This window comes from Drosophila santomea, chromosome X (genome assembly GCF_016746245.2).
Source record: "Drosophila santomea strain STO CAGO 1482 chromosome X, Prin_Dsan_1.1, whole genome shotgun sequence".
In the NCBI taxonomy this organism is placed as follows: Eukaryota; Metazoa; Arthropoda; class Insecta; order Diptera; family Drosophilidae; genus Drosophila; species Drosophila santomea.
The window spans coordinates 15,852,119-15,875,083 of NC_053021.2; the positions used below are offsets into that span (position 1 = coordinate 15,852,119).

At 40.2% G+C, this 22,965-nt stretch overlaps 3 protein-coding genes across 5 annotated transcripts in view; 2 read left to right on the top strand and 1 right to left on the bottom strand.

The window, feature by feature from the left end:
• The window catches only part of LOC120455872 (inactive dipeptidyl peptidase 10), an 85,643-nt gene that overhangs the window by 42,696 nt on the left and 19,982 nt on the right, over window positions 1-22,965 (bottom strand). Inside the window, exon 2 of one of the 3 annotated variants that reach the window (XM_039642350.1) lies at window positions 17,989-17,994. The exons of 1 other annotated variant lie outside the window; for it this stretch is intronic. In XM_039642350.1, coding sequence (XP_039498284.1) covers window positions 17,989-17,994 — 6 coding nt within the window. Of the gene's footprint in view, window positions 1-5,321; window positions 5,769-17,988; window positions 17,995-22,965 lie in introns of those variants that run through there. One more of the 3 variants, XM_039642349.2, reaches the window with a different exon arrangement.
• Window positions 12,817-13,866, top strand: LOC120455873. The gene has a single exon (XM_039642351.2). The coding sequence runs from the start codon at window positions 12,848-12,850 to the stop codon at window positions 13,835-13,837; it is 990 nt and encodes a 329-aa protein (XP_039498285.1). The 5' UTR covers window positions 12,817-12,847; the 3' UTR covers window positions 13,838-13,866.
• On the top strand, window positions 14,032-14,689 carry LOC120455874. Its single transcript, XM_039642352.1, has one exon. The coding sequence runs from the start codon at window positions 14,103-14,105 to the stop codon at window positions 14,517-14,519; it is 417 nt and encodes a 138-aa protein (XP_039498286.1). The 5' UTR covers window positions 14,032-14,102; the 3' UTR covers window positions 14,520-14,689.

Consider the following 22,965-nt stretch of genomic DNA (forward strand, 5'->3'; position numbering starts at 1 on the left):
CATTCACATCGATTACCTTGAAAAGGGTAAAACGATCACCGGCGAATATTATTCAGAGCTTTTGGACAGATTCGATATTGATTTGAAGCAGAAACGACCGCATTTGGCGAAAAAAAAAGTGCTGTTCCATCAGGACAATGCACGGGTGCACACGTGTGTAGTCAGCATGGCAAAATTTCATAAATTGGGCTACGAACTGCTACCCCATCCAGCATATTCTCCAGATTTAGCCCCCTGTGACTATTTTTTGTTTCCAAACATGAAGAAATGGCTCGGCGGTAAGAGATTCGGGTCAAATGAAGAGGTCATCACAGAAACAAACGACTATTTTGAGGGCCTTGAGAAAACCTATTATTTGGAAGGAATAAAAAAATTGGAAAAACGCTGGACTAAATGTATAGAGCTAAAAGGAGATTATGTTGAGAAATAAAACGCTTCTTTGACGAAAAAAATATATTTTATTCAAAAAGTCACGGACTTATCAAACGACCCTCGTATTAAATATATCAAGCGCATGTTACACCGAATTCAACTAACGAATTAAGTTAATGGGGCTATCAAAATGCGAAGCATTTATTTTGTATATTAAACTATGTGCTTGCCCCCCCAAGAAAATCCGCCTAGAAAGATGAAAGAACTTCAGCACAAATTGCTGGATATTCAAGTTTCTTTTGCCATCCTAATACCAACATTCGAGCAACTCCATTGACTTGCCCCAAAGTAATGAGTACATTTGTATCTTTTCATCTTGTTGGCTCTATCTTTATCGTGTGTGTCATCGTCGACTTACCAACCGCAAGGGCATTTGGCATATGGAAACTGTCCCCGGCTTTTCCATTTCCCTCAGTTCGACATGCCAAACTATGAGCCGTGGAAAATTGTGAAATTTAATTCAATTAGTTTTTCGTTCTGGCCCTTTTTTGTGGCTCTCGTTTTTACGGCCAATACAAGTAATGTTGTACCGACGTAACCTCCTCCCCATTTGCCTGCAAATATTTAGAGAAAATATCTGAGCTCGGTGCCCCCGTCCCTTTTTTGTGGCTGGCCAAAAGGAAGGAAAGCAGAGTTGGGGAAAAAAAAATGGTCAAAAAAAATACGGGCAATGGAAATACTCTACTAAGGTTTAGTATTTTTAATTACACCTTATTATATATATAAAACAGCATACCCTTTAAATATAATAACTATCTAAAACAATTTTCAGTATGCCATAGATTTTTTAAAAATGCCTGACTTTAGTGCATATAATACCCCCTGTTAGGGTATAGAAATCAAAAGAAATGCCTGCATGAAGGGAAATTTAACATGTGTTCGTGGAGAATTTTCCAAATGGGCGAAGGGGAGGGGGGGTACCGACTTGTAGGCGGTATCTGACGAGCTCATCTTGTGGTTTTTAAGTGCTCTAACGGCATGTGCCGCCCCCTTTTTCCGGCCTCTTCTTCGTTTTTTTTCGTTTTTTTTTCGTTTTTGGTGATTTAAGAAAATTGATGGCTTGCTCTTGACATGACTTGCCAATGGACCAGTGGACGAAAAAGCCGCTCCAAGCCCAAGGCCGTGACAATGCGAAAAGGAAGCAGAAGTCCAAGAAAGGGCATAGAAACGGGAAAAGGAAGAATGGGAAGGTCCTCTTAAAAATTCATAGATTTGATTTGCTTGTAGTGCGTATAAAGATGCTTACACAGTCCCCAAAAGGATTAGGAAAACCCAGGCAGGCAGCAAATTTGAACAAAAATATGCCACGGCATCCAGATTTATTTGAGAGTCATAAATGTGACAATAAAAATTGTGAGCAGACTCGTAAAAAGCACAAGCCCAGATTTGTTAAACGTGCGACGGCATGCAAACAGCCAAATTTTAACCAAAAATGTAGAAAAAAGTGACTTTAAGCTGTAGAAAGGCTATCATTATAAAACATTTCGAATTAACAGCAGAGCACTCTACCAAAAAGCAGTATATATTTTTACAAATGCCTAGCAAACATTTCCTATTCATTTGCCCGAAAACCATGGTGAATCTATATCTCAAGTGTTAATTAAGCTCGCTACATTTGCAATGGAAATTTAGGTTGAGGCATTTTCCAAGCAGCCAACCAAGTCAAGTCTGTAACGCTTTTCAGGCTTTCAGGGACCGGAAATTAGCTCACTGAGAGACTTCGACCCGGATTCAGTCAACACTCTTGGCTTTGATTGCTCGGCAAAGAAGGCCACCGAAATACCATCACGCAATGCAATTGTGTCAACTCTGTGGCAAATTCGCCACGCTGCGAAAAAATACGTAAAAAAAGTGCTATCCCTTTGACTAGATTTAATAAAATCCGGACGGAAAAATAAGGAATTTGTAGCATTTTTCGCCAGCGTTTAATTAGAAGCGCCATGCGAAGGGAGTGAAAAGGCATGGCGGCCACGTGGCGTATACGCAATGCGCCAAAAAGGAAAACAACGATAGAAAAGCGAAAGCTCGCCGAGAAATCGGTGTCATGTTAATGACCGATTAGCATGGCGTGTGCACCACCGGAGTAGCCTAAGTTTTACCGGATGAGGTGACGAGGGTGATGGCTGTTGGTAGTTGGTACTCGGACATCGTGAACTGTGACCTGTCAGCCCCACGCGAAAGGACCCATCAAACGCACTCACCTGCGAAGGTGAAAGGTGAAAGTTAGTGCAGCGTTTAATTGAGAACAAAGGGCATAGCGGAAACTTGCGCTAAGGAATATCATTTTCCCTTAAGTTACAAGTCTTAAGGATGTACATACATATGTACATAACTGCAACAGTTCAAGATACAAAGGATGTCTGGTAATTAAAGAAATACATACATAAGTGCAACAATTCAAGATACATATTGTTGAGTATTTATTTTTATTTATTTAAATAATAAAGTACTTTAACTTTCCCTTTTCAGTGACTTACTAGTATACATACATGAACCTAGGCTAGTTTTTCTTTTACATGGCTGCGTTTGTATAGATTTTTCCTAGACTTTGGTTTTTTTTGTTAATTACTTGTGCCACATTTCCTTCCGGTTTTTTGAGCATTTGCCCTGGGAACGAACTTAAGCGGATTTGTCCGCATAACAAATTAAAATGTGGCACGCAAATGGAATGCCAGGCGTTATTCACATCCAACGAGTGGGTGTTTCTGCATTTTCGCAGGCATCATCATACCGCAAAATGGATATTTGTGTCGCATTCCAAGAAAGTTCGTATATATCATGTAAGTTTTTTCTCTTTTTTTTTTTTTTTTTGCTAGTCGCATATACATACACGTATAATGGTTAAAGTAAATTGGATTTCGCTTTATGCAAATTTATGCGCACAGATTGAGTGACATTAATGGATGATGAAGTCGCCAGCCATGACTGAAACGCAATCGCACCGCGAAAAGGGAGGCGACTGCGGGATGGCCATTCTTTGTGAGAGGAGGATGTTAGGAGGTGGGTGGTGGGTGGCGCCTTGAGGCCGAAACTTACTCCCACTACAACACCAACAGCCCGCAGAGAATTGGAGGCCACGAACGTGCTTTCGCTATGACCACAAAACCTGAACCACTCAAAACCATCAACTAACCCACCACCCAAAACGGGGTTTCTGCACAATTGCGGAATAAAAAGAATTATGCAAGTAGCACGACTATTAAATGGCGAGGGATTATAATTTTAGTTTGCCTGCAAAGCATTTCCAATGTTTATGAACGTTTATAGCATTTTAGTTCTGAAACTAAAGCAAGCGAAAATAATTAACTATAGCTATAAGGCTAAACAAATCAATTATGGTGATAGATATAATGTTTTCGGTGCCAATCTAGCAAAATAAAAAATACTCTATTAAAGATATTTTCCTTTACAAAGTCTTTATATGGCATTTTTGCTAGATATATGATTAAGAGAAACTCTGACCTGTCCAAAATAAAAATGCCCCATGCGCTGGCCTTAAGTAAATACATTCAGCAAATTGCAATCAAAAGCTGGGGCAAGGGACAAAGTGAAAGGAAGAATTTCTGGCTTAATTAGGAATGAACAACACAAAATGAAAATGAGGGGGATTTTTTTTTTTTTTTTTGTGGCGGGGGAGGGCGAGGGGTGGAGCGGAGCCTGCTCATTAAGCTGTTGTTGCTTTATGGCCATTTAAAACATTTATGGCCAAGAGCGTTTGAATGACAGGTGCGATGGCAGCGGACAACCTTGCCCATTATATGCCCAACCACTCAACCACTCAACCACCCAACCACCCAACCACCCAACCACCCAACCACCCAAAACATCACCAAAAAAACCACCCACCGTTTTTAATTGTGTGTTTACAGGAGGAGCACGGGGCAACAGCAAGAACAACAAGGACATTGTGATCCTGATTGCCACTTGGCAAATGGAATTCTCACAATTTAATTTTTAATGCTCGCTCGCTTGTTTGCTTTTGCCTAATTTATTCATTTACATATAGTTTTATTTATTTTATTGCCTGTGCTGCTTTTGTGACACATTTAATTAGTGACGACCCCCTTTTTATTATGTTATTTGTTCTAATTTTATAGAATGCCAAAGTTTCGGAATTGAGCTAAAAAGTATTCAAAGAACGCATAATATTTGGCGAAACTGGACTTCAACTTGATTGCCTTTGGCTTGCTTGAGAATTTCATGGCTGAAAGCTAATCGAATTGCTTTATTTTAATTTGTATTTTCCTTTTCACTTTGTTTTTCTCTTATGCCTTTTTTCAACTTTCATTTTTTCAAGACCTAAGTCACGTCTCGGCTCAGCATGGAGAATTCAATTTGCGCTCATTACAAATGGCGACACACAGGTCAAGCCTGCCACGCCCCCTTAATGTGGGCGCGCCCACCATTTTCGGATGTTCAAAGAAATGCCCATAAATAGTACAAAGCAAAACGCTGTAAATTGGAACATAAAAACGAAATAAACAAAGTTAATACTGAGTCACTTAATACTCTTGAAATTTACCAATATTTCTAGTGAAAATTCGGGGTTCTACAATAAACCACATAAAATAGCTTCCAAAATAATATTAATACTCGAGAAATATATTTTAACAATTTTTTCAAGAGAGCTATTGTATTTTTATGTATACTTTGAGTATCTTAAAGAATGCTGAACCAAGAAAGTCCTAGAAGTTATGGACTCGACTCGCAAGTAATATTCCCAGAAAGGCTGAAAAGGGTATTAATGCCAAGAGAAGAGGGTAATAGGTTTCAAATAAAGACCAAATCAAAGGCAATGAAAGGACTTCTTGGGTCGCAACACGCAACTGGACGCGCACTTTCAGCACCATCACTTTCAGTGGGTGGTAAATGAAATTTAATATAATTACCTCCATTTGGGAGCCCTTCTTGCCCATGGAGCCACCGCCACCCGTGTGGCCGCCGCTCTGTGCGGCATTCATACTGGTTGTTTTCTTCTTGTATCTGTATCTGGAGATGTATCTCGTTCTGTTTCTGCTGCTCCAACGTTTGCTATCTGCTCTGCGGTTTGTGGGGCGCTGCTCTCTATGAGTGGGCCAAGTGTATCTGCGTTCGGCTGGCTGGCCGCCTTAATTATTATCGTCGGGCGATAAATCCTTAGGCCCGGCCTTCACTTCGACTTTTCCAATTGAAATTTATGTGTAATTTGAGTTCGCTTTGCACTCTGTATTAAAGTTCGTTTGCGAGATTTATTGCATTATTCCGAGTATGGTTTATTCGATTCGGTTGCTTTTGCCGCCTTCTATCTGCTCGCTCTGCACTTTGGCACGCTCCAAAAGATGCTTTTTTTTATACCACCGCTACTTTTTTTACACCGAGAGAAAAGGCAATTGCATAAACTAGCTTAAATTTTATTATTAATTTTTGGGTATTTGGAAATTTCTAATTTCAAATAAGTGCATACTAAGTGTACTTATGAAACCTTTAACCTATTAGTATGCACAATACTATTGATTAGAATTTAATCATCTTTCTTTCTGTGTAGCTGCAATTTGGGAAAGTTTCGCCGACAGCTCCTTCATGCTAATGATATACAACTAACTGGGGGATTGGGGGATTGGGGGAGCCATGGGGCTGCTGTTTGCTGCTTGCTGTTTGCTGGATGCTGCGAATGAGATACAGATACTTGAGCACGTCGGCCGCCTTTAATACAATGTCTTTGCTGGGCGGACGGCTGAAAACAAAAACTCGAGCTGAAGTTGAAACTTAAATAAGCCAACAGCCGCCCTGCAACAACAACAACTGCAACAACAACAACAACAACAACAACAATAGCCATGAGGGCCGTTGTGTGCGGTTAATGTAACTATATACGGGCACTTGACGTCCTTGCCAACATATCGCATGACTTGTCGCCCAGCGGATGGGATGGAATGGTATGGGATTGGATGGGATGGAAAGGAAAGTAAAGGAATGGAATTGGATGGGATGGAAAGGAAAGTAAAGGAATGGAATTGGATGGGTTGGGATGTACGAGATGGAGGATGCGACGGGTCCACCATCGAAGGGGAAGGGTGTCCTTTAAAACGCCACAAAAGTTGACCAGCATCTTCAATGTTTCAATCGCACAAATGTAGCGATAATTGTATCTTATATTTTAAGTATACAAAACAAATAATCAAGTTTCTTGTTCTATGAATCATATTATTAACATTTTAAAAATCTTGAAAAATTGAAGTTTACACATAATATGTTGTTTCATATAGTCTGAATATATTTAGGCACACAAACTTTATTTAATTTCGCTTATTGTTTAATCATTTTAAAGAAGTTAAATCATTTTATTACAGAGTTTATATTTTCTAGGCTAGAGTGTTGACCTAATAAATTAATAAAACCATTTGGCAGATGCAAAAAAACTGTCAACTGTTAAGCAAAAGATTTGTGTAAACTTTGGAAAACCCGGAAAAAGCCGCAGCTCACTGTCATTGTGTTTACTATGGAAAGTTAGTGTGAGTTTTGCTTGGTTAGGCGTGGAAAGTTTTGCAGATAATTCAATAAGAGATTCGCATGCATTTGCTTTAATTTCATTTCGTTTTCAAAACTTTCCAGGACCACGCACTTTTTTCTATATATTCTTCAAAGTTTCCCATTTGTGTGTTAATGCCACAAGATGACAGGAAATTTTAATAAACTTCGCCATGTGTGTCGGGCATAGAAATGTGTGTTCAAAAGAAACTTTCGGATGAAAGGAAAAAAAAGGGAATGGTGAGACCACACGAAAAGTGAAAGATGATGAAGGCAATTTATTCGAACCCTTAAGCCTTTGATGGGTTTGGGGGGAAAATGGGAAACGGAAAAGTGGGAATATGGGAAACGGGGGAAAATGGGGGTTGGTTGGAAAATGTAGGTCTAGGGTGCCTAGACAATGCTCACATATGTAAGCCAGCCAAAGGCCTAATTGCTGTTGTTTGTCTGAGCCCGGGCATCTTTTTCTTGGCCTATTAATTTGCCTAAAAGTGGCGTCGTTTTGGCCCACAGGGATCAAATTAGAGATAGAACGAAACGCTTTATTTTTATGCATTTGCTACGTGATTTAATTAGTTGACGCTGTTTGCCAAATTAACCGACGCCCGACTTTTTGGCTAATTACCAGGGCATTATTAACATATTGCCCATTTCCCATTGCCCAATGCCAAGGGGCAAATGAAGAAGGGCCAGGACGATAACAAAAATAACGATAATCATTGTCGATGAGCAGCATTGAGCATTGTGGCTTTACTCGGCTTCTATTTGCCATGCAAATATTGGCCAAAGACAAAGTAACCGATTCCAAAGCCAGACAGTGGCAATTCCCAAATAAATAAGGTGAGGCCCGGGCATCAGGAGTCAGCATCATTCATTCAGCGTTTGGCATTCGGCAGGGCCAGGTACAGAGTACAAAATAAAAGTAAAAAGGACAAAGGACAAAGGACTTGGGACTTGGGACTTGGAGCCAAGGGAGGCTGGCAAAAGGACCAAAGACGGCGGCATTTTACGGGCTCTTGGGGCAATCAGCACGCAGCCAAACGAGAGAGAAATCAAAGATTTGCCAATCGGAATTCCTCAGCAATTTGTGTCGACTCTTTTTATTTTAGCAATCTGTGCCAGAATCGCAACAGGCTAAATCCCACAAACAAGCAGCAAAAGCAACCACGCGGCGTATACTTGATTTACAGGCCTGCAATCTTATAATTATAATTCTTTTATTTATTCAATACCAAATAAAGTTGTACGCTTGTCTTACAAAATTACATCAATCTTACTAACATTAAACATTGCTAAGCATTTCTATAGTTCACAAAAATTTCAATTAATAATTATACAGTATTAGTAATCTTCTGTTTAAGTATTTTCAGTAAAGGAATATTTCTTGCTCAACTAACTCATCACGTTTGTCCTCATTTCTTCTTTATCTGCGCTAATTAAATGTATTTATGTTAAAATGTTCATTAAATAAACTACTTATCTCATTGGTAAACAAAAATTGCAATGTTTTTCAATATCTTATTGTTCAGTAGATTATTCCAATGTTTTAAGCATTTAAATTCCCCAATTTCCTCTCAAATCAGATTCCACCGATTTCCTCCCCTTAATTCATTTTGATGCCTTTTTTATACGTTCTTTATTGGATTACTTTACGGCTTTGGTTGGCCAATTGTCAATTAAGCAATTTGCGCATTTTTATTTCACACTCACAGAATTTCCGCTTTTACTGGCTTATAACACAGAAAAAAAATGCAATTATTTTTGGGCGTGTGGCTGTTTAGACCACGTTTTAGTTTACTTGTTTCTGGTTTGGATTTATACGGGAAATATAAATGGGCGCGCAGAGAGGGAGATTTCAAACGGGTGAACGGCGATCGCCGACGAGATGCGCCAGGATTCAAAAAGGAGCAACGAGGACGAGCGACGCAACGCGATTTCCGCTCGCGCGTTTTCCGTGCGACTTCAGCGGTGCGACTTTAGCAGCTGGCGTTTTGGGCAGAACTGAGCGAAGACGCTGCGGAAAATCGGAAAATCGCACACGCACAGTTGTCGCCAGTTTCCATTCGACATTTTCCGTATTATCGCAGCAGCCGCGCGCTGTCGAGCTTTCAAAACATCCGCATGAAAGCTGCCGCCAGTTTGTGGCACCCAAGCTTTTCCACAATCACGTGGAAAATTGTTTGGAGGGCTGTGCCAGGAAAAACGCGGAAGGCAGCGAGCAAAACAAAATTGCCAAAAGCAAAATAAAACCGCAATAAAAGCCAAGCGACTGGGTTTTTAAAAACAAATTGAATCAAATATAAATAAAATTTAAATTAAATACTTTGATAAACAGTTGCGCTGTTTAAATTTATAATTATTTTCTCTGTTGCTATTTCCCCAAAATGTTTAATCTAAGAACCTTTAGCCTAACTTATTAACTTTTATTAACTTCATAGAAAATGCATTCCTTTTTTAGTTTGCAATGTTCTAAGCTCTAAACAATCCATGAACTTTCTTTTGGGAGTATAATGACAGAACGTGCCTAATGAGGTTGCTTTTCAGGTCCTTGCTTTTTAAAGTTTTTGCCATCGTGCAATTCTTTTTAAAGTTGCAGCCAAGTCAGCAAGGGGTACAAAATAACGCAGACGATGCGAAAAGGCGTTTCGAAAACTTTGTAAAGTATAGAAAGTTGTGAACATGACTTGGTATTCGCATCAGTCCACTGAGATTATATGGGTAAATCACAAACAAATTCCTAATTATAGTAAAAATGTATTTATATATTAAAGTAATATTTTATACTGATAATTTTCCAAAATTATGTAAAAATGCCTTGAAGTAATTGAGATTAACTATTTAATTAAAGAGCTAATGCAAAATGCAATTTGAGATTCGAACAAACTGATTACGCACTCATTGAAAGCAAATGTAATTAATTACACCTTTTAGCTGTCGTTTATCCTCGGGGTATTATCAAGTCGATTACCGCCCATTACCCCAACGCAGACGTGTCCTTATTTCAGTTTTTTTTTTTTTGGCGGCCGTGTCAGAGGAATGAATAATGTGCACCTGGTCCTGAAAAAAAAAGGGGGATGTGCATGAAAGCCCCCTGGAGAAACAAGGGTTAACCAAGGCAGTTGATCAACCGTCGTCGTCGTTTGTTTGTTTGTTTGTCTTGAGTTCGCGTCCATTTAGCATATTTCACGTGCCTTCGTCCTGCGTACCATGAAAAATCCTTTATGGCAAGTGAATGGAATACGCAAGCAGCTGAATGAAAGTCATTGGCCAAACCAAACACTGAATGAAACGAGAGTAAGTGCCAAGTGCTTGGCCAAGTTTTTCTTTTCAGCTAATGTCTAATAAGCAATTTTCCCTTTTGTTTTTTCCCTGTCAATTGAAAGACTTTTTACAAATGATGCTGGCGCACATTTTTGGCAACGGCGCTCGGAAAACGGCGCCCCACATGAAAAGTGAAAACTCAGCAACAGGCCAGCGGGCAAAAGTCAGAGTATAAAGTCTAGGGGGTCATAAATTTTGTTTCGCCAACAGCTTTTCAATGCCGTTTTCCGAATGCAATGTGGAAAAACCGCACACAACGCGGTGCAATGCTGCGTATGCTTAACCCTCCAAGGAGAAATGATTTATGCGGTGCACGAGGAAAAGCGCGGAAAAACTGGCAAACGGTGGAAAATGATAGAAAGCATATGAGCGAAAGTGGAAAGTGAAAAGTGAAGAATGGCAGGAGCGGGAAACTTTGTGTTTTGAATAATTTGAGCTTTCAGGACGAGGAACTCAAGCTCTTGAAAGCTGTTTGGGTTTCTCAGGATGCTTCACGCTTTTTGTACAGGACTTTTGAATGGCTTTTAGTCTTGTAACTTTTGTAAGCTTAAAGTTTGAAGTCAAGGATAACAGCTTTTAAGTTTTAAGCGCAGCTTTTGTGAATGCAATGTCAGTTATGTTTTTAACTATATTTAAAGTATGCATTCAAAATGTGATTCATTAAGAACGCTTGAAGTTAAATTGTTGTTTGGCAAATTACCTTAGGTTTTCGGATTAAACTTTTCATTGGCTGAATTAAAGACTTCAGAGCACAGAAAATAATACTGCAAATATCATATTTACTCAAAACAAAACCTTTTTTCTGAAACAAGCTCAGAATAATATTATTAATTTTTTGATGTTCGAAAGGTTATTAAATTAAAACGTAAAGGAGCAAATAAATTATGTTCCATTAAAAAGGGGCAAACCCTGAAGCACATAATTAGAAATAGCTGATTTTGTGCTCCCCTCGTTTCCCTGCTAATTGCCACTGCGAATGCGAGTAAAAGGGCTTGCCACTTTAAATTAAAGTTGTAAATGTCACTGAACTAGAAAGCTCCCTCCGGCCAACTTTTCCCCACAGATGTGCATTTTCCTGCACGCTGAACGAGTGTATCCTGTGGAAAAGAAATCAACTCCCTAACAACGATGACTGCCATCAACTGCAGCAGTTTAATTGCAATTTCCACAAAAGTCGCCTGCTCGGGCAATTACAAAACGCTGCAATGGGCCGGCGGAATTAAATCAAATCTGTAAGAGTACACAACTGTGGGGCAGACCTAGTTAAGCATACCTTTACACCTAGAGAAATATTAGCTTATTACAATTCAAAATATCCAAAAATAAATAGTTACTGCAAAGATGAAGAAGTTTTTGTAAAATATTTGAAGAAGGCTAAAATTAAAAGGATATATCTATAAGCTTAGGACTCATAGATAGAGGTGTAGTTTAAACCTTTTATGCAATATAATAATGTACAAAATTTAACAAAACTTAAGATGTATTAATCGCAATTGTGGCTTCTATTTTCCAGCAGTGCATGCGTGTTTTTCCAATTTGCTCGGGCATAAAGACATTTTCAGGGGAAAGTGACACTGAAAATGCAGTTTCCATGAGCGGAACTCATCATCATGACCCGCCCATCGTTCTCCGATGATGCATATAAGCCGTAACTTTTCCCACTCCCACCTGCATCACCTGCATCACCTGCATCACCTGCACCATCATCGTCTTCATCATCGCACTTGTCTGTAGCACTTGTGTTGCGTTTCTATTTCTATTTCCATTTCCATCCTCTAGCAACTTTCGCAAGCAACTGACGCTCAGCATCATGTTATTATGCACTCAGAAAAACTCCACAATGCTTTCATAGCACATTTATAGATCTGCGAAAATATACATATTTTTCTTTAGTATATTCCTCATTTTCTTTTCGCAGTGCATGGCCGAGTGTTGGGGTTTTTCCGAGGGTTGGTTAGTGACTTCCCTTCCGCTTGCGTGGGTGTTTAGCTTGTGGCCATCAGCTTACCATTTTTCTTCATCTTTTGTGAGCGCTGATGAATTCGTTAGACGCAACCCCCCATTATCCCAGCACCACCCAGCACCCACCACCACCCAGCACACAGCACCACCCACATTTAGCAACCCCCAATGCCAACCCGCCCATGGTCGCACCTTTGGGGCAATCGTGCGCAGGTTGTAAACAACAGGCGGGGTAAAAGAATGGAAACAAAAACCGCAATAAGTGAACATTTCAGTGCCGCATCCTTGACGTCAGTGGCAGCAGGAAACTGCGGGTAACGGCGGGAAACTGTGGGAAACTGTGGGAAAGTGCGCGAAAATCAGGGAAAAGCTGGAGAAAAGCATCAGGAGATGAAGCCGCCAGAAGCAGCAGGAATGCAAACTGATGACATACCGGAAGGAAAGCCACAGGAATCCATTGGTTTTGTAAGATTTCCATTCCGGAGGTTAAGCAAAAATGGTTATGAGCATCAAGAGCAAACAATTAAAATTCAAAGAAACATCGTTTGATGTTTAAATGCTAGAAAAAGCATTTAATGTCAATTGCTACGCCTTGAAAGTCACCGAGTTTAGGGAATAAAATAAAATGTCCTGGTTAACGAAAATAATTATTATATTTATTTTTTTGATGCAGATACAATTGGCTCAACTGATAAGGTATCTTGATGAAGGCGACACCTTCGATGGCTTTAGCTCCATATTTCAAAAGCCAAAGAAGCAACGAAGCTGGGACCTGGAGGAGGAACTCGATCCAGATCGGGATCAGTGGAAGGGCAATGCCTACATGGACTCGCAATCGGGCATCTGTCCCGCCGAGAATCCGCATGATGTGAGATATGAGAAGAAGAATCGCTGCAAGACGGCCAAGAAAATCGTCAAGGATGAGGACGATGACGAGGATGCCGATCCTGCGGCCAATAGTGATGGTGACGATGATAGCAACGATTGCCACGAAGACGATGGCGATGATGAGACCGTTGGAGAAGAGGTAACCGAGGAGATTAGTATCGAAGATGAGGCCTTCGTGGCCAGAATCAACTGTTTACTGGGTGCGCTGCACAAGCACACCAAAGCCATGACCGACAACCTCAAGGTCCTTCAATCGCGTTTGACCAAGAAAAAGGACACCTCTTGCAGAAGCAACCACCATGGCACCACGCCCACGGAACATCCCATTGTCAAATGGTCCAAGAAGCCGGATTTCTATGGGCTAAGCGAGCCGTGTGGTGACGAGCGATGTTATGCCGATGAGAGTGCGATGATGAACAGGGATGTGCCACCAGAAGTGCCTCTAACTGAGGATCGTCGAGTGCTGGTTCCACCTCTATTGCAACTCTTCCATGGTCCTGCCCAGCTGCAAGCCACACTAAACAGCGGCCAGGACATCACGGGATCAAAGTCGAGATACTGGATGCCCTCGCCGGAATCCTCTCCAGAAGTTCAGGCTTCATCGCCAGTGCAACCGGAGGAGAAAACTCCAATACGATACGAGGAGTACGAGGCTAGGTTGCGGCGCCTCATGGACAATCGGGATGAGATCGAGCGCAATGTGATGAAGATGATGAATCCATCGTAGTAGAATGAATATATATCATAAATGTAACTGTTTAAGGAGCAGCTGCAATAAAGGTTGAAACCATTTATATGCACTTCTGTTTCAAACTTATTCCAGAAGAGCAAGCTACTTCTTGAAAGTAAAGTACCAGAACTTGTTAAAAATAATGCCAAATTTCAAAATGTGATAAATGTGTAATCCCAGTACGCCTGCGTTTCTACTGTCAACTGTTTCAGCCAATTCGACTCATTCCGACTACAGTCAGCACTCCGAAAACTTATCGACAATGACTTCCATGGCGTTGCTGGTGATGATCTACATTTCCATGCTGATTCTCGGCTACTGGCAAGTGGAGGGAAGACGGGCAAAGAAACCGACCTACTTCGACTACGACGATGAGTCGGACTTGTTCGAGAAGATGGCGGACCAGGAGTATCACATCCAGTCGAGCTCATACGGTGGCGACGAAGACGACCCCATGGACGAGGTGCTGGACACCAGTGACTTGGACCTGAACCTCGATTACCGCATGGGCAAGAACAAGGAACGTTTGCAGCGCAAGTCGCACAGCCACTTTCCCGATTCCTGGGCCAAGTTGGTCCAGGAGGGCGAGGAGGAATTGCGGCTGGAGAAAATGGAGCAGGGCGGCCACTTCAATGCCGACTACCAGATGATCGACGAGGAGGACGAGCAGCAGCACTGAGCCACACACCACAGAGACCACTCAAGTTCCAATTCTATTCCATTGCAAGAACAAACTTTGCCTTTTTCCAATTCCCTTCTATTTGTTATTCACGTTTCAAACGTTTCAATCAATAGACGTTTTCATAAATATAAAGAATGGTTGGCAAATTAAAAATTGAATAAGCTAAATCTTTCAGTGCTTCTACAATTTTACAATTTAGAGTGAATTTCGCAAATACCACTTTGAGAATTCGTGGAAAATAAAGCTCAAACGCATATACTCATATGGCAGCATTAAATTTGTTGCTCAACTTTCTGCCACATCATCGATTCGAATCAACTTTGACTGATTTTCCTGTTGAGTCAGCTGGAAGTTTTTCCTTCTCCCCCCCCCCCCCCCCAATCCGTCACTCCACCCCCGATTTCCCTTGATTTTCCACCATGTTCCTTTGTGTCGACGGGATGTGTCGAATGGAACCGAATCGTCGTAGCTGGGGCAACTTTGGCGAAGGTGTCAGAGTCAGTCAATCATTCAGTGCACCCGGCTGCAGTCCACCCACCGATTCCTGTATTCCGAGCTCTGTCAAATTAGTGCAGCCTATTTCAGTTGTCATAGCTGCCAGCCACGCCCCCTCTCCTTTTCCGGCCTTACCCAAAATCACAAAGGATGTGGGCAAAGCTGGAAAATTGTTTCAGCTCGTGTGGGTTTTTGTGGAAGAGGAAATCAAAATGAACTCAATCGGTGTTTTAAATATCCGTCAATTTGGTTTTAAATGGTTTGATTTATTTGATTTATTTAATAAACAATAATTATATAAAGAAAGTTTATTAAGTAAAGCTAAATTTTTGAATTAAAAACAAGTTTTAAATTTCTATATTTTGCGAATATCGCTGTTAACACATCCTTTTTTTGAGAATTTTCCAAGCTTTCACCGAAATTGTCTCTGTGTGCGTGTGTGTGCCTGCCTTACAAATGTGTGTGCGTGGGCGGACATGTGTGTGTGTGTGTGTGAACTTGTGGGTTTTCTTATTTACCAACCGCTTGTCGCTCGACTTGCCCCAAAATGGCTCAAAGCAATTTTCAAATTGTTTTCACAATCACAACGAAATCGATTTGCAAATATACACAACACACACACAGTCCTCTTGGAAGCCTACAACAAGTGCCACGCCCACTTGGGCTCGCTCACAGGATGTGTGTCCTGCATTTGATGTCCTTTTTCTAGGTACAATTAAGTCCGGACTCTGGATATCGTAGTTGGAATGCCCACGCGTTTTATGGCCTTGGCCAAGGATACGCAAGATTTGCTCCTCGGATTTCCGGCGATTTATTTCCGCTGATGAAGTGCGATTTGAAAAGCGATTTACACAAACAAATCTCCCTTTTGTCCGCCAACAGCCAACAGCCAGCAACTGATTGCTTTTATGGCCATGTCAATTGTTTTGTCGCCTTATTCGCTGCTTATTTTTATGTTCGCCCCTTTTTTTTTCGGGGGGGGATTCCACACTGGCATGGGTATAATAACTTATCGAGGGCTCAACGCTTGGCTGGCTAAGCATCTACTTTCCTGTCGGTTTTTATTAAATTTTTGCGCCCGCGACGTTTAATAAACGAGAAATAGCTGACATAGCACAGCGCCACATGGCGTATACTTGATGTGTCAAGCGCGGGCAGAGTGGGGAAAAGCGGAAAAGCGGAAAAGCGAGAAGAACCGCAGCAGCTTAAATGCCAGTTTAAGGAGGGCGGGATGAAAGGACGCAGGACGAAAGGCCGCTATGTGGGATATGTCGGCCCAAAACTGAATTATGAATGAACGAAAGGTGGAAAAATGCGGCAGCTGCAACTGGAAAACTGCGAGAAAATTATAATATTTTCACTAATTACCAAGAGAACTGGTGGTGAGCCAAAAAACAAACGATAGCCAATGAGAAAGTATGTCTGAAATAGTTTATGAAACATTATTAGGCATTTTAATATTAATTATTTGTGCCGCAAGTTTTGATTAGTTTTTTGTACCTTTTTCCTACTCAATTAGCAATTTTGAACTGTATAAACCCAAGTTTGAATGGAATATTTTTGTTTATTAACCTGTATAAAATGGTAGCTTAAATTAGTTAACAAAATAAAGATAATATGTCATTAGTATTCATTATAACAGTGCAGCTGTTATAAGTCCTTGCCTGCCTTGCACTTTGCACTTGTCTCCACAAGGTCAGCGAAAAGGGGTGGCAGGTTGTAGATGGGGGGGATACATGGGTGGTCTTAGTACGAATGGTGAGGGGAGGAGGGGTGGTGGGTTTGGTGGTGCGGTGGTTCTCGTTTGCTGCCGCTCTGAACTTGAACTTTGTCAGACCGAAAACAGATGCTCGCTGTCTGCTAAGTCGGCTTTAATTATGGCAGACAACACCACTATGCACGTTATTTTTTGCTAGGATACCCAGTGCTAAAAAAAGAAACACACACAGGTCTTCAGTTACCGCCATGCAATTAGAGGCGAGGCTACAAATTCTTCACACGCGCCGCACATAAATTCGCTTGGCCAAGAAAGGGACACACACAGCAGCAGCGAAAGAGACACAAGCAAAAGGAACAGAACTCGCAGAAAAAGACGGCAAGAAGAAGGCGGAAAGAGACGGGGCCACACGGTGTCCGTGGAATGGTGACAAGAATTCCCAGCATTCTGCCATATTTTCCGCTATTTATTTAAGGCCAAAACTTTTTCCTCTCACCACCCAACTTCAATGCTGCACAACAAGTGAAATATGATGCCAGCATTCGCGCCTTTTACCTTTCTGTTGTGCCCCCCGCGCCGCGCAAAAATACGATATTTATATTTATATATATGGGCGGGCATAATCATATTCATGACAATATAATGGCATCGTTAGATAGGCACAGAGAAGTCGCTCGCTCGCCTGAAAGTCCTAGGCAACCGCAGAAGTCGCTTTCTCTTCTTTTTTCTTCACTTTGCGCCAACGGCTGTCCATTAGCCAAGTCAGCGGGACCGCCGACAAGTCGGTCTATAAGGCGGGTGACCTCGGGGGTTTCAGGGGGGGTGGGAAATTCATAAATTTCAGCGAGCCGTCAGGACACGTCCAGACTATAAAGGTTTCCGGTGCTTCCGCGGAGGTCTCTAAATAATTTTATTACCACCGCGCTGCTTACTTAATAATTGTAAACAATAACGACAGGTTGAGGGAATAGCCCTCATAATGAGCCATATGCAAAAAAAAAACTGGCGGAAATGTACTTGATAATTTGTTATAAACGGCTTTTATTTTTATATATTTATTGTCAATTAATTATTTTTCCGGTATCGTAACGGAGAGTTATGGCAAATCAGAAATCAATATATTAAAGTACTGCAGCTTATCTATAAATTCACTTAAAATAGACTTAAACTTTTCCTTATAACACCAAACATTACATTCTTCTTGTTTACCTAAGACTTAAAATGTTAATAAATAAAAATACTTTGCATACTTACCGAATGCTGCTCGATTCATAATGTTTAGACATTATTTTTGTCATTTCGTGTGAGTATTTTTGGGTTTTAAATTTTGTTTTGTGGTGGACACATATACACATAAGTACATACATATATACATACATACATATATATATTTCGGGGATTCGTGTGTGTTTTGTGGGTGTGTGCGTGTGTTTTTGAGGGGGTGGCGGGGGGAGTAGAAGAGAAAAAGAAAAAATATATAAATTCTTTCATATATATATATAAATATAAATGTTTATCAAATGATTGCACATTTAACATGATGAGATTTATTTTTAAGTTTTTTTCTGTTTTTTTTTTTTTGAAAATTTGGGAAGCATGAAACTGGATTTGTGTTGTTGTCTGGGGTGTGTGCGTGTGTATGGGGCATGCAGGAAGCGAGAAAAAGACAGACAAAGGTCCGGAAAATACACTAGAACAACGAAACAGCAAAGGGAAATTTCTAGGACTTACCTGGGTCAAAAGTCACCGGCAGGGAAAATCTAATAAAACGAACGAGCTTTTGGCAGGCAATCAGGGGTTGTATTTTGCCGCTGGCAGCTGTTAAACGCTGACATCTATTGATTTTGACAATAAAATATGCGTTTCGAAAGCAGAGATTGGCACCCCTTTTTCCCCGATTTAGATCCATACAGAAGTAGTAGAAAGCTACGGATACCCTTTTATGATAGCATAGAATATAAGTGCATTTCAAAACATCTGTTGTGTTAGCCATAGGTACCCACTGAAAGGGTATCAACTAAGGGGGCGAAGAACCTGAAACTTTACTCGATTGTTTGGCCCTTTGTTTCGGTTTCATTTTCATTTCCGTTTTCAGTCTGTTGCCTGTTGCCAAGCAAACCAAATGTCACGTTTCGTTTTTATTTCAATTTGCAATGCGAGCTGCGAGGGTACCACAAATCTGATTTTCAACTCAATCAAGCGTGTCAGGTCCCGACTAACAGTTACGGCCATGCCACGCCCCAATCGACGCTCCTCCACCGACGTTATAGCCACCGGAAAACCACAGTGGTGAGGGCGTAAACTGAGAAACAATTTAGCGGCGCTTATCTAGCGTTAAAAGCTTCTGCCATCTAAACGTTTATACGGACAGACAAACGGACGGACAAACAGATTCGGCTAGTAATCGATATAAAAAATACTACACTTGTATTAAAGTAATATTCACTTTTATAATGTTAATAAATTAAATTCTAAAACCGCATAAGTTGTCCACTTTGGTTGAATATTTCTAAACTTTGCCCCACTGTGGCCATGATTTAATGCATGGCCATCTGCTCATGTCCCTGACAATGGCTTTGGCCAATGCCTGTGGACACAACGTGCGGTGCATTTGATTCGATTAACGCCACCCATTTACCCCTTCCCCCCCTTGAGCCCCTTTGGCACGGGCCTAGTAAATGTAGCAAATGTGACATCGGATGCATCCATCATCCTGCAGGCGGAGGATGGCAAACTCAATCATTCATGCAACACCGAAATGTTTTGTCGCTTTGGCCGCCGTGTGTATCTCATGTGTATCTGATGGATAGATAGATAGATACTCTTGACCAACTCGGATCACATTTGCCGCCCACCCACATTGCAAATCAATTTGGCAAATGGCACTGCACATTTAATGCATATACACTTATGCCAGCGCCAAAGTTGCGAGTCAGAAAATCATTGCGCTTCGATTAAAACTGTTTGCCCATCTTGTAAACATTTCTATAACACGCTCTTTGCGGCAAAATGCGATGTGGAAAATGCGGATGTGGAAAATGGCGGAGTAGAAAATGTGGCTGCCAATCGATGCACAAGATTACAGATTTTCGATTTCCGTCGAGAAAAAAAAAGAAAAAAACACATGAGCGCACTGGCGAAATCGTTTTCCTTTTAATATTTTCCCATTTTCCTCGAATCACATAAAATGTCTGCTCTGTCGTCTTAGGACTCTAAAATGCTCTCAACCTAGTGCAGATAGTGGGGCATATAAAGTGCAGAGAACGCACATAAATTAAATTAAATTAGTTGTGAAAAAACCTTTTTTAATTGGCTTTTACTATCTGCAAAATGAAAAGTGTTGATAAGAATCATAAACCAATTTAAAAATGCCTAATCCTTGATTCCATTTGTGTCTCTTATATAAGTAATAATCTTTTTCTTGTTATATAAAATTAATAAATATTTTTCGATATTCAATCAATGAGCTTATGTATATATGACAAGCTCAGATATCGCTTTATGGAATTTTCACGATAGTTTATGACTGGCAATTCTTCGGAAATTCCGGAGTAGCTTGACAAAGTAAGTTCCCAACCAATGGAAGCCGCTTAGTGGAAAATGGAGCAAAATGCAATTGCATCGCCTTTTTTATCATCCTGCGTCGCAATGGAAACGCCAACAAAAAACCTCACACTCTTCTCGACACATGTTCATTTTACGCTTTTATGGCACATAATCAAATGGTTGGATTTGGCTGTTTAATGAGCTTGTTCCACAGCAACTGGCCCACACACACACACACTCATACATATGTAGCTAAACAAATACATATGTATATGTCCGATATGAAAGACATAAAAAAATATCACATTACCAATGGCAAACTAAAGTTGTGGTTGCCTCATTTGGGGTGCCAAGATAACTCAGAGAACTCTAAGTACACCCGTTGACACTATTTGCGGCAATAAAAAACACCTGGGTGTTTTATTAAAAAAATGTTAAGTAAGATAGCTGAAAATATTACGTTACATTAAAAGGAAATAATGAATATAACTAAATAATACCAAACCATACTAAATACTAAATAAAACTAAATACTTAATACCACATAATACTAAATAATACCAAAAAAGAAGTGCCCTCCTCTGCGCTTCTCAAAAGTTGTACATAAGCAAACCACTTTTTCGATGTTTTTCAAAAAAAAAATACCAAATGTGAGTGAGTAGTGCAGTGATTTTATGTGGCAGCAGAGGATATCAATAAAGTGATTTCGACCTACTGGAGGACTGAGCTAGCTATTTTCCAGAAGCTACAACCAGCTCTCAGCTCTGACGTGGAAGAGAGGAGAGCTTGAGGAAAGGGGTGAGTACTGGGGAGAAACGAAGAGGGACGCTTAACTTGCTGACTTTTGGCTGCGGCTTCTATAGCTGCTTCTTTTTTTTTTTGTCATTTTAAAAATTTTAACAAAGCAAATAATATAGTATATAAAAAAGAAATGTCTATTTCGTGTGGTTTAAAATTTTGTAAAATTAGAGAAAAAAAAAGGAGGCTATCTACAGATTTTGGACATATTTCTATATTTTTCAGTAATTATGTTACCACAGACACTCGAGTGTCTACCAGACACCCGAATATTTTGAACGGGTGTTTGTAAGTACCCGCGATGACCGGTGTGAGTGGCACCCGACACTCAAATTTGTTGAGTGTGAGTAGGGTGGCAAAAAATGCCACTCTTGCAGTTCTGTAGTGCTAATCCCCTTTTGCTATGCAGTAAAATTAATGTGCGCATTTTATTGGTTCTAAAATGAAAATTAAGGAAAATGTGGGGCAAAGCAGAACACCGCATCAAATGGGAGATGGGTATTTGAGATATGGCCAGGAGTCCTGCCAAGAGCTTTATTTTTAATTTGATTGAATTCCGCTTTTTGTTGGGGCCCTAATTAAAAAAGGGAGCAGTAAAACCCGACACAAGCTTGCTTTCTTTCTGGGAAGAGGTCACTAAGCTGTTTGGAAATAGTCATAAAATATTTAAAATATCCCTTTCTGTTTCTACCTAAATTTAACTATACATATTGCAAATACTCAGTATTTTAAGGCTTGGCTAGTAAAGTAAGTTATTTCTATACGCTTATATGGTTTTCAAACAATAATTCCCTTCTCTATTACCACATTATTTTTAATTTGCATACATAAATCAAGGTCCGAGCGGAGACTTTATTTTTAATTTGATTGAATTTCGTTTTGCTGGATTTTTAATTAAAATGGCAGCCCAATAAAGCCCGACTTGCACTTACTTTCAGTTGTTTTGTGGCTTTCCCTCCGCAATTTATTTGCTCGCTCACTAACTTTCTGCAGTTGCGGGAAAGCTAAAATGGAAATTGTGTGCATTGTGTTGAGGGCGGAAAATGTGGAAAACAGGGAACAAGAGCCAGCCGCTTAATTAACATTGGGGCCAAGTTGGAATCGAGTTGGCCACATCAAAGTGGAAAAGTCCCATTAACAGTTGAGGCCTTGGACACACAAATTTGGCAACAGTGAAATGATATTTTTCATTCCTCCCAAAATTTATATATACTCGTAAAATGGCAATGTCCCTGATTGCAATAAAAATTTGCAGCTATGAAAGAACATTTCATAGCCAACATAGCCATCAATTTTTATCAGAATTATTTCTAACTAAAATGCCTAACTAAGTGACTCTAAATACATAAGCGATACAAATCGAAATTTACAAAATGCATCAAATATTAAAATCAAATTAAAATCAGCTTTACTCATTGACACATTCAACTTAATTAGCGAAACGATTTTACCTTTGTCTCATTTGTGGTCACATCACTTTCCTCTACAATGTTGTGGATATTCAGAACCATTTTTCATTTGCACTAATTTCATTCGACATTTATTTTATATATTTTGGATGTTGAAAATGGATGAGAAAGTAAAGCTTCGGCCAAGCTGGTCAAAAGGCAACTAACTGGGCAAAAACGTAGTTCATTCAAATAAATAGCAGTTATATATCGAAGCAGCGCCGAAATTTATACGTAAAGAAGGAGTTAAATGGGGAATACTTACGCTTTTTGGGAAGGGAACTTAAACCTATGCTAAAATGGCTATAGATAACCGATGTATTTTAGTTAGAGGAGAAAGTGAGAGAGCTTGCAACTACGTTTCAGCTAATGACAAAAATTGTGTGAGCAGAGGAAAGTTTATTCTTATACATATTTTTTGTTTTGTTGTTTGTTGACA

Bases quoted from the DNA above. Each gene is read 5' to 3' on its own strand.
- LOC120455874 (XM_039642352.1), top strand. From the start codon at position 14,103: ATGACTTCCATGGCGTTGCTGGTGATGATCTACATTTCCATGCTGATT.
- LOC120455873 (XM_039642351.2), top strand. From the start codon at position 12,848: ATGTCCTGGTTAACGAAAATAATTATTATATTTATTTTTTTGATGCAG.